The sequence below is a fragment of the Mastomys coucha genome, unplaced genomic scaffold (assembly GCF_008632895.1).
Source record: "Mastomys coucha isolate ucsf_1 unplaced genomic scaffold, UCSF_Mcou_1 pScaffold5, whole genome shotgun sequence".
In the NCBI taxonomy this organism is placed as follows: Eukaryota; Metazoa; Chordata; class Mammalia; order Rodentia; family Muridae; genus Mastomys; species Mastomys coucha.
The window spans coordinates 66,469,611-66,480,836 of NW_022196911.1; the positions used below are offsets into that span (position 1 = coordinate 66,469,611).

Genomic DNA, 11,226 nt, shown 5'->3' on the forward strand with positions numbered 1-11,226 from the left:
ACCCTATATCTGATAGAGGGCTAATATCCAAGGTATACAAAGAACTCAAGAAGTTAGACTCCAGAGAGACAAATAACCCTATTAAAACATGGGGTACAGAGCTAAACAAAGAATTCTCAACTGAGGAACACCGAATGGCTGAGAAGCACCTAAATAAGTGTTCAACATCTTTAGTCATCAGGGAAATGCAAATCAAAACAACCCTGAGATTCCACCTCACACCAGTCAGAATGGCTAGGATAAAAAACTCAGGTGACAGCAGATGCTGGAGAGGTTGTGGAGAAAGAGGAACATTACTTCATTGCTGGTGGGATTGCAAACTGGTACAACCACTCTGGAAATCAGTTTGGTGGCTCCTCCGGAAATTGGACATAGTACTACTGGAGGACCCAGCTATACCACTCCTGGGCATATACCTAAAATATGTTTTTAAATGTTAACAAATTCACATAAATTGAAATTATGTAACTTTTCTCATCATAATGCAATAAAAGTTTAAAAAAATAAAAAAATATAGCTTAATAAATATAGGCTATTGAGCAATGAGCTTGCAATCTTCAGAGGAATGAGTTACTAAATTTAAGTCCCAGTGCCAAGAATGGAATATCTGCCAAAGACTTACAGGTCATTGAGGAAGCAGAGACTCCAAAGACAAAGAGGCCTATTGCTGTTGTTTTTTATATTCTAAAAGAACTAGAGTTAGACTCTGTGGCTGAAGACACCACATATTTTTTGTTACAGGAGTTAAAGGGACCAAGTTGGAACATTCGTGACATTTTGTATATGCTGGCTGGATTTCATAGTACTATGATATGGTATGAAACCACTTGGGGAGAAAAGCCATCACTGGAATTAATCTTTGGTGTTGAGCTTGAATGGTATAATATTGACTTGCTAGGGAAGTCATGCTCACTAGTCTAATAGTTGCATGAAGATTATAGGATAACCAACTGTTCTATGATTACTATTGAGGAATTTCTGACTAGATTAGAATTCCACTGGAGGGAATTTATACCTTGTACTGTAAATGTGATCTAAAGCCCATGGCATAGGAGGTCATAGGCCCTAGGAGAGGATCTAGTACTGTTGTTTTGCTAAATGGACATATTGTTAAACTGCCTTCTGATTATGTTTACACTCACAGACTAACCTCAACATTGTTCAAATAAGCTTTTTTGTGTAGTGCTCATCAATTAACATAGAGTCTCAGAATCAAAATTCTGAATAAATGTGTGTTGAGTACTTGGTCCTAACTGGGATATGAAAGTGAGTTTATGAAGGCTCTGGGAACACCTCAAATGAATTGGCAGAAATAATTAAAGAGTGGGAGGACAGGAAGGAATGCAGTGAGATGTGCTTTTCTGAACGTTACATGACTGCTGTACTCATGAACTCAACACAGATAGAGTTGCTTGTGTAAGATATGCATAAGTGTAAGCAAACAAGATCAGTCAATATGCTCCCAGGCAGAATTAATTGGTGTGAGAGGTTTAAATAAAAAAATAATGAGTAGCAGATAAATCAACACCAATGATAACATCAACACACCAAAAAGGGAAAGGACATGAAAGTCAGAGGGTATGTGCTGGAGAGTGTTTTTGGGGAGTTAGGAATGGATATGATCAAGATACAGTATAATAAAGTATGAAGTTTTCAAAAAAAAAACAAACCAACAAATGTATTCTTGATCTGCAGAACCAGACACAGCACCCCTCCACTGTGGTTACTCACAGCTGCTGACAGTGATCCTGATCTCCTTTTTACTCTCCCCTCCACTTGTGACTCCAGTTACACTTTGTCTAATCCAGGTGGTGTGGAAACAAATAATCTACCTGGACTCTCTGTCATAGCCAACCCCCATACCTTAAGCATCCAATCCTGATAGTCCTGCAGTTGCTTCAGAGGGATCATGACATCCAGGTTCTTCTCTCTTTGGCACTCACTAGATCATAGCACTCTCCCAGTCACATGGCACAGAGACAAACTTTCAAACTACACATTCTCTGTTTGCTCCCTGTCACAGCCATTGGACAACTCTGGTAAAATCATGGCTATAGGAGTCACATCTATTCTCCATGCTCACCCTGTGCTCAGGCTCAGCCTGGTGAGTCTGACTGCCCCTGCCATGATTGCACCCTTGCTAACCACCATACCCATCCCAGGTCCTACAAGCAGGATTCCAGCCCAGGCTGGACCAGTCCAACTGCACCCTTCTTAATCCCATGTTCAGGCTGGGTAGTACATCCTGTGTGTCAGTACAACTTGGTATGTCCACGTCAGACCTAGAACAACAACAAGAGAATAAAACCCATATGCCCAGTTCTCATTGCAATAACAAGAAGAAAAGTCAAGGCAATATTTCCTACTTCCCACTTGGTCTCCAGTGAGAATTACCAAGATGAACCAGGACATGGAACTTAGTGGTAATCATAGACCTAGGAGAGTTAGGGAGTTTAAAGAAGTCAGAGACAAAGAGCTCAATGCACTTGAGGAGAATGAACTCAAAGATGGTAGGAGCCCAAGTGCTGTGCAAGAGAACAAGAACACAGTGCTGAAAAAAACAACAATGATTTAAAAACTGTGATTTGGCCAGTTTCTGTTTGCACCCAGAGCTGATCCTCTGCCACAGGGCTCCATACCCAAATAGGGCCTGGAGAGAGCTGGCCTCTCAGGAGTGTGGACAAGCCTTTGAGCGCAGGTAAAAACTACCATTGCTGCTCAGAGGGACTCTCCCAGAACTCTTAGGGCACAGGAACAGAGGAGGAGCCTGGGACAGGAGCCTTCTGGTTTCCATCTGCACATGGAAGTGATCCTGTGCTACAGCTCTACATACACAAATACCACCAGGTGAGAGCTGGTATCCCAGGAGAGCCCACACACCTTCGAGCACAGGTAAGACCACCACTTGGTGATGTGAGGGTCATTGAAGTACATCCTTATTACAATGAAATTCAGTGTCTAAAAATTGTTCTAATTTTGGGCTTGTACCACAGTAAGAGCCAAGATTTTAAGCTCTACTAAATACAAAACAAACAAACAAACAAACAAAAAGACTTTATATATTTATGTTCATTTAAGAAAATACTAGTAGTGATGTACTCTTTTGAAATACATACAGTTAATATGTTTGGAGTTATTTAAAATTTGTATTGAGAAAAACATGTATTTTCAGTATTGTTATAGACAAGCATCTACATAAGACTGTTAAATTGATTGTTGTTTTATATCAAACAACTTTTATAATAGTCATTTTTATTGTTATAATATTTTATAAATGTTAAAGAATATGACAAAAAAGATATTGTAGGTATTGAAGGGGGAGTCTCTGGGAGGAGTTGGGGTAAAAAGGGGAAACAAGAATGTGATTCAATTCTATTTACTTACAATATGTTTTAAAAGTTAACAAAGTCAGATAAGTTGAAATCATGTAACTTTTCTCCTCATAATGCAATAAAACCTTAAAAAAGAAAAAAATACGGATTAAGGCTGGTCTTCAATATCAAAAAAACAACAGAAAGCCCACATACACATGGAAGCTGAACAACTCTCTACTCAATCATAACTTGGTCAGGGAAGAAATAAATAAAGAAATTAAAGCCGTTTTAGAATTTAATGAAAAGGAATGTACAACATATCCAAACTTATGGAACACAATAAAAGCAGTGCTAAGAGGAAAACTCATAGCTCTGAGTGCCTCCAAAAAGAAACTGGAGAAAGCTTACACTAGCAGCTTAAAGCTCTAGAACGAAAAGAAGCAAATACACCCAAGAGGCATAGATGGCAGGAAATACTCAAACTCAGGGTTGAAATCAACCATGTAGAAACAAAAACAACTAAACAAAGAGTCCGCAAAACCAGGAGCTGTTATTTTGAGAAAATCAACAAGATAAATTAACCCTTAGCCAGACTAACCAAAGGGCACAGAGTCAGTTTCCAAATTAACAAAATCAGAAATGAAAAGGGAGATATAACAACAGAGACTGAGGAAATCAAAAAATCATCAGACTCTACCACAAAAGTCTATATTCAACAAAACTGAAAAATCTTGATGAAATGGACAATTTTTCTACACAGATGCCAAATACCTAAGTTAAATCAGGATCAGATAAACCATCTAAATAGTCTTATAACCCCGAAAGAAATAGAAACAGTCATTAAAGTCTCCCAGCCAAAAAAAGCCCAGGACCAGATGGGTTTAGTGCAGAATTCTATCAGACCTTCAAAGAAAACCTAATATCAACACTTTTCAAACTATTCCACAAAATAGAAATAGAAAGAACACTACCCAGTTCGTTCTATGAAACCATAGTTACACTGATCTCAAAACCTCACAAAGACCCAACAAAGAAAGAAAATTTCAGACTAATTTCCCTTATGAATATCGATGCAAAAATACTCAATCAAATTCTGGCAAACTGAATCCAAGAGCACACCAAAATGATCACTCACCATGATCAAGTAGACTTCATAGCAAGGATGCAGAGATAGTTCAATATATGGAATTCATCAATGTAATCCACTATATAAACAAACTCAAAGATAAAACCCACATGATCATTTCATTAGATGCTGAAAAAGCATTTGACAAAAATTCAACATCCCCTCATGTTAAAAGTCTTGGAAAGATCAGGAATTCAAGGCTCATACCTAAACATAGTAAAAGCAATATATAGCAAACCAGTAGCCAACATCAAATTACATGGAGAGAAACTGGAAGCAATCTCACTAAAATCAGGGACTTGACAAGTCTGCCCTCTCTCTCCCTATCTATTGAATATAGTACTTGAAGTTCTAGCTAGAGCAATTAGACAACAAAGGAGGTCAAAGGAATACAAATCGGAAAGAAGTCAGATATTACTATTTCTAGATGATATGATTGTATATTTAAGTGACCCCAAAAACTCCATCAGAGAACTCTTACAGCTGATAAACAACTTCAGCAAAGTCATTGGATATAAAATTAACTCAAACAAATCACTAGCCTTCCTATACTCAAAGGATAAACAGGCTGAGAAAGAAATTAGGGAAATGACACTTCTCACAATAACCACAAACAACATCAAGTATCTTGGTGTGACTCTAACCAAACAAGTGAAAGATCTGTATGACAAGAACTTCAAGTCTCTAAAGAAAGAAATCAAAGAAGACCTCAGAAGCTAGAAAGAAAGATCTTTCATGCTAATGGATTGGCAGGATTAATGTAGTAAAAATGGCCATCTTACAAAAAGCAATCTACAGATTCAATGCAATCCCCATCAAAATTCCAACTCAATTCTTCATAGAGTTAGAAAGAGAAGTTCTCAAATTCATTTGGCATAACAAAAAACCCAAGATAGTGAAAACTGTTCTCAATAATAAAAGAACTTCTGGGGGAATCAGCATACTGCACCTCAAACTGTTCTACAGAGCAACAGTGATAAAAACTGCATGGTATTGGTACAGTGACAGCAGGTGGATCAATGGAATAGAATTGAAGACCCAGAAATGAACCCATACACCTATGGTCACTTGATCTTTGACAAAGGAGCTAGAACCATCCAGTGGAAAAAAGACAGCATTTTTAACAAATGGTGCTGGTACAGCTGCCAGTCAACATGTAGAAGAATGCAAATTGATCCATTCTTAAATCCCAGTACAAAGCTCAAGTTCAAGTGGATCAAGGACCTCCATATAAAACTAGATAATCTGAAACTAGTAGAAAGAAAGTGGGGAAAAGACTTGAACACATGGGCACAGGGGAAAAGTTCCTGAACAGAACACCAATGGCTTATGCTCTAAGATCAAGAATGGGCAAAAATTGCAAAGCTTTTGTAAGGCAAAGACACTGTCAATAGGACAAAACATCAACCAACAGATTTGAGAAAAGATCTTTGCCAATCCTACATCTGATAGATGGCTAATATCCAATATATACAAAGAACTCAAGAAGTTAGACTCCAGAGAACCAAATAACTCTATTAAAAAATGGGGAGCAGAGTTAAACAGAATTCTCAACAGAGGAAACTTGAAGGGCTGAGAAGAACCTAAAGAAATGCTCAATATCCTTAGTCATCAGGGAGATGCAAATCAAAACAACCCTGAGATTCCACCTCACACCAGTCAGAATGGCTAAGTTGAAAAACTCAGGTGACAGTACATGTTGGCAAAGATGTGGAGAAAGAAGAACACTCTTCCATTGCTGGTGGGATTGCAAGCAGGTGCAACCACTCTGGAAATCAGTCTGGCGGTTCCTCAGAAAATTGGACATAGTACTACCTGAGGATCCAGCTATATCACTTCTGGGCATATACCCAGAAGACTGATATGAAGACGGAGAGAGGAAGCCAGAGGAATTAATTGGTTTCTTAGTATTGGTGAATATAGAGCCTGTACTATTCCTTTTCCATAACTAGGAAAGGCTTCCAGTTGTGGGATTGGGAAGTCAACTCACCCACAAATCCTTTTACCCACAAGCTGCCCTATATGTAAAATATGCTTCAGGGAGTAGCCAATCAATGTATGTTCTAACTTGAAGCCCTAGCCAAAAGCCCTTGCCTAGAGGGCTGTGATGGGCAGGAACTAGAGACTGGATGGCCCAGAGACCTAGGGTAGGACCAAACATGACTGAAAAACAATGAAATGATTCCTAATGATATTCTGCTGTACTCAGAGATTGGTGTCTAGCTCCATCACCATCAGAGAGTCTTCCTCCTGAAGCTGATGGGAGAAGATGCAGAGTCCCAAGGGCAAACATAAGGACAAAGACACTGCCCTTAATTCCAAGGGCCTCCTGGGAGCAGTGCCATAGCTCATAAGTGAGACTGTATGTGCAGGACTTCTAGGTGGAGCTTGGAACCCTTTGGAAGAGGGAAAGCAGGGATGGTAGGTGCTTGAGGGTTGAAGGACAACAGAAAAATACAGCCTGTGGAATACAGTCAACTAATTCAGGCTTTTAGGGACTCATAGAGACTGAAGTGAAGACTGCCTGGGTCTGCACTAGGTCCTCTGCATACATGCATGGTTCCTTAGTTTGGTATTTTTCTGGGACTATTAACAATGGGAGAAGAAGTATCTTTGAATATTGTCTGTTTTTGGATCCCTGATCTTCCTATTGGCTTGCCTTGTTCATCCTTGATATGAGGGATGGTGCCTGTTTTCATTGCATCTTGTTTTGCTGTGTTCAGTTGATAATCCTGGGAAGCTTATTCCTCTCTGAAGAGAAATGGAGGAAGATTGGATTGGGAGGGAGTTGGGGAGGTGTAGGAAGGAATTAGGGGAAACGGAGTCTGAGGAGGATGTAGCCAGAATGTGTTGGGAGAGAAAATAATAAATAAAAAGTGAAAAAGTACTAATCCAATTAATTAATAAATGTGTTTTTACAAAGTGTTTGTGAATCGTGGCAGTGAAGGCAAAGCCCCAGATCTTCAACTGTGAGCCTTACCTCCCTAAGCCTTGCTCCTCCTGTCCCCAAGGTGGGACAGTAGTAGTCTCTCTCTCAAGGTTTGCTGTGAGATTAAGTGTGAGTGTGATGTAAGTGAAGCCCTGGTATGGGGCCAGGCATGAGCGATGTGCTCAGCAAACATCTGGTAAACCCCTTGGCCACTTGAGTGATGGGGAATTTTGTCATAATGGAATCTCCTTTTTGCCAGTTCCCTGTTCAAAAAGCCAGGTTGTGTTCTCATGATGGAAGACACTACCCTTAACACCAAGGGCCTCCTGGGAGCAGTGGGGGAGGCCCAACAGTGAGACTCCTGGGGCAGGATTTCTAGGGTGCTGACCAGGGCTCTCCAGTTCTTGGGTTCTTGCTGTGCACTTTGCCCATGTCTTTGTGTCACCCCCAAGGAGCTCATCTCACTTGGGCAGTGAGTTTAAACTTCCAGACAGAGGTCAACTTACCCCTTCTTTATTGCTAGTGATGGGTTGGATTGAGGATTCCATCCCTCAGTCACCCCCTCTGATATTGAAAGATTGGGTGAGTTGGCCTGGAAACTCATAGCCTGGTGTTTTAGGACTCAAAAAGCTTGGAGAAGGAGTGCATAGGTCTCCCAGTGAGAAAGGACAGGGAGGAAGCATCTAGTTACAGAACTCCTACATCACTTATGACACTTACACTTTGAACTCTTACAATGATCCTGCGCAGTAATTCCAGGGCTAGCATTGTCAATGTCACAGGATCTAGAAGCACCCAGCACAAATGTCCCTGGGCAGGTTTGTGAGGGACAGGTTAGGTTAACTGAGGTAGGTACACCTGATTGTAGGTGTCACCATTCCTAGCGCTGGAGTTCTGGACTGAATGAAAAAGACAATTGATCTGAACGGCAGCATTCATTTGTCTGTTTCCCAACTAAACACTCGTGAGCAGCTGTGTCAATCCTTGTTTCTCTGGCCTTTGTACATAGATGGACTGTTCTTGATCTGTGAGCCTTTCCTGTATAAACAATAACACGATAAGCCACTAGTATTCCTGGGCACTAACTTTAATAGATCTTACTGTGTAGGTCAGACTCGCTGAGAACTGAGGTTCCTCCAGCTCAAGTTGTGGTGGGAAGAATGGACTTTGTGTTGGGTATAGATAGGACCTTCACAGATAAGGGTTGGGTGTAGGCAGGACTTTCACAGAGCAGCAGCAGATGGAGGAGGAGACAGTCACTCCTTAGGCCCTGATTGTTCTAGATCCCCGCCCCATGTCTGTCTCTATGTGCTGTAAGCCTGAACAAGTTAACCTCTCTAGACCTTGTACACTGGAGAGAGATGGCTACTTTGATCCTCAAGAAGAGGAGGAGGCAAGGGGATCTGTGTAAGCACAAATGAAATAAAGGAACTCAGTAGAAGAAACTGGCTGAAGCTGAGGCAGGAGGAGACCCTCTTCTCATGTCCATCTAAATAGACAAGACCTTCTTGGAACTTCAGGACCTCCATGACTCCCAGGATTTTCAGTGCCAACTGAGATTCTGAGTTGAGCCCTGGGTGCCAGTTGGGCTAGGCTCGCTGCTGTCCCTCATGGGTTCCAGTTTCCCCACCTGTAAATGCAAATTCACCACTGCAGAGCAAGGAGGATCATTGCCAGCCTTTGACTCTTAGCAGTCCACCATGGTGTTCTGGCCTTGAATTTGAATTTCTTGTCCCAGTTCCCCATACAGGGGTGGGGGTGGGTGCTCACATGTGAGCCACATCTATGTGGTTCAAAGTTCCATCCACAGCTCTCAGGCTAGTTAATCTTTTATTCTACAACCAGACTTGTTAGCTTTCAATTAGTTTCTCTTTTAATATCTGAAAATGTCTCCCAGACTCATGATCTGAGCTTGGCAGTTTTAATGAGCTGTGTAAGGTAGGGACCTGCATGTTGAGGGTTTTTTCTTCTTTTCTTCCTCTTAATCTCTCTCTTACTTTATTCTTTCTTTATCGTTTTCTTTATTCTCTCTTTCTTCCTTCCTTCCTTCCTTGCTTCCTTCCTTCCTTCCTTCCTTCCTTCCTTCCTTCCTTTCTTTCTCTTTCTTTCTTTCTTTCTTTCTTTCTTTCTTTCTTTCTTTCTTTCTTTCTTTCTTTCTTTCTCTCTTTCTCTCTGTTTTTTGTGGGTCTGAGTAATGGGGAAGAATGTCCTAAGAAAGGAGACAGTGGTAGTGTGTTGGTCAGAGAAGCAAGAGGTGGGAAACTGGAAGAACTGCTGGGGTCCTTCATGTTTACCCTTATACCCTTCTCCATGCTCACATGGGGACAATGAGGCATTCACAGGTGCTGCTGTGTAACAGTCCTGCTTTGGAACCATGAAGTTCATACACCTCTCCTGGCTCTACTCTGGTCCTCTATGTGAGTCTCCATTCCTTTCTGAACCTCAACTCCCCCATATGGGGTTCTGAGTGTCTGTCTTTTAGGTTTGTACACTATAATAACAGTAGCAATTGCATGGTCTTTGACTTAGAATTATTGAGCAATTATTGAATATCAGACTGTTTAATATTTGACATGGATTATCACTCAACTGCTACAGTCTAAGGAGACAGCTGTTCATCTTCCCCTTTCTCAGATGGATACATTGAGGAGGATTGGAACTCTAAAGTCTGGGCTTTTAATGTTGGTGTCACTAATTGTTCTTCTCAAGAGCTGCCTTGGCCCCTATGAATACCTTCTTAGAGACCTCTGCATGCCTGATTCTCCCCATTACATCTTCAGGGTGCTCCTTCCAAGGGGCTTTGAACACCACATGAACCTGAACATGTACTTCTGTAGAATAGAGTGTTCTCTAGAGTTCAGTTAGGGGCTTCTTAAAGCCTTCTTGTTCAGGCCTCTCCTGGGCCTGTGAACTCTTGAAAGGAGGCTAGTTTGCCCCTGGAAATCTTGTCAGGAGGGTTGAGTGGTGATGAAGGGGTCACAGAGTGATGAGCTAGGGTTCCCAGTGTACTTACCAGCCATAAGGAACCTCTTTGGCTTGGGTCTGCGCTTCATCATCGTCGCGATTGTATCTTCCTTTAGTTTGGAGATGAGGTCCTCGCGATCTTGACCTTCATGCTGAGCCACCTTTGTGTTACTTTTCTGCTTGCACTGAGATTCTTCCATAGTGGTAGAGCCCACGGATACTGCTTCTCTGAGCAGTTTGTGCTCCTATTGCTTCAAGACTCTCTTCTACTGTTGCAAGCAGGAGACCAGTGGCTTCTTGTCTCTGCCAGATATTTCTGCTCTGGGAATGGGTGTTTGATCAGAACTAATAGAGGGGACCTGGTAATAAAAGAAAGCAGACAGACCTCTACAGGGTCAGATGGGCCTTTGATCAGAACAATTGAAAGACACAAGTGTCTCCGGGGGAGTGTGTACTGTATGTCCAAGTGCAGGGCCTTGGGCTTCATAGGGCAGAAGAGGGAACTCTAGGACAGGAGTGTTTAACAGTGGCCATGTTCTTTAACATTTCACAGCTGAATGATGCCGGTGCATGTTCTAGCTGCTGTGTTGTTTTTTTCTGAAGGCAGGGGTGCTTAACGTTATACTGAGTTGGGGGTTTCTTAGCTTGTCTAAGGTTCTTCCTTTAGGTCACTAAGGCTATTTAACTCACTCTAGGGACAGATGAAAGGAATGAGTGGTATAATCTCTTATTGATTGGTTTCTGTGAGAGGGGGATGATGGAGGTGGCTCCATTCTGTGCCTAGGACTTAAGGGGTGTGTACGTTGTGGGTGGACTTCATGGGCTTCAAGAGATTTTTAACTTGATCTGCTCTGCTGGATTGGTCATGTAATTGCTGCTGTTTATAGGTATTA

At 41.5% G+C, this 11,226-nt stretch overlaps 1 protein-coding gene across 1 annotated transcript in view; it reads right to left on the reverse strand.

The window, feature by feature from the left end:
• LOC116078493 (NACHT, LRR and PYD domains-containing protein 1b allele 2-like) overlaps positions 1-10,533 on the reverse strand; it is a 52,189-nt gene extending 41,656 nt beyond the window's left edge. Inside the window, exon 1 of the mRNA XM_031353740.1 lies at positions 10,383-10,533. Coding sequence (XP_031209600.1) covers positions 10,383-10,533 — 151 coding nt within the window. The remainder of the gene's footprint in view (positions 1-10,382) is intronic.
• Between the last annotated feature and the right edge of the window lie 693 nt (positions 10,534-11,226).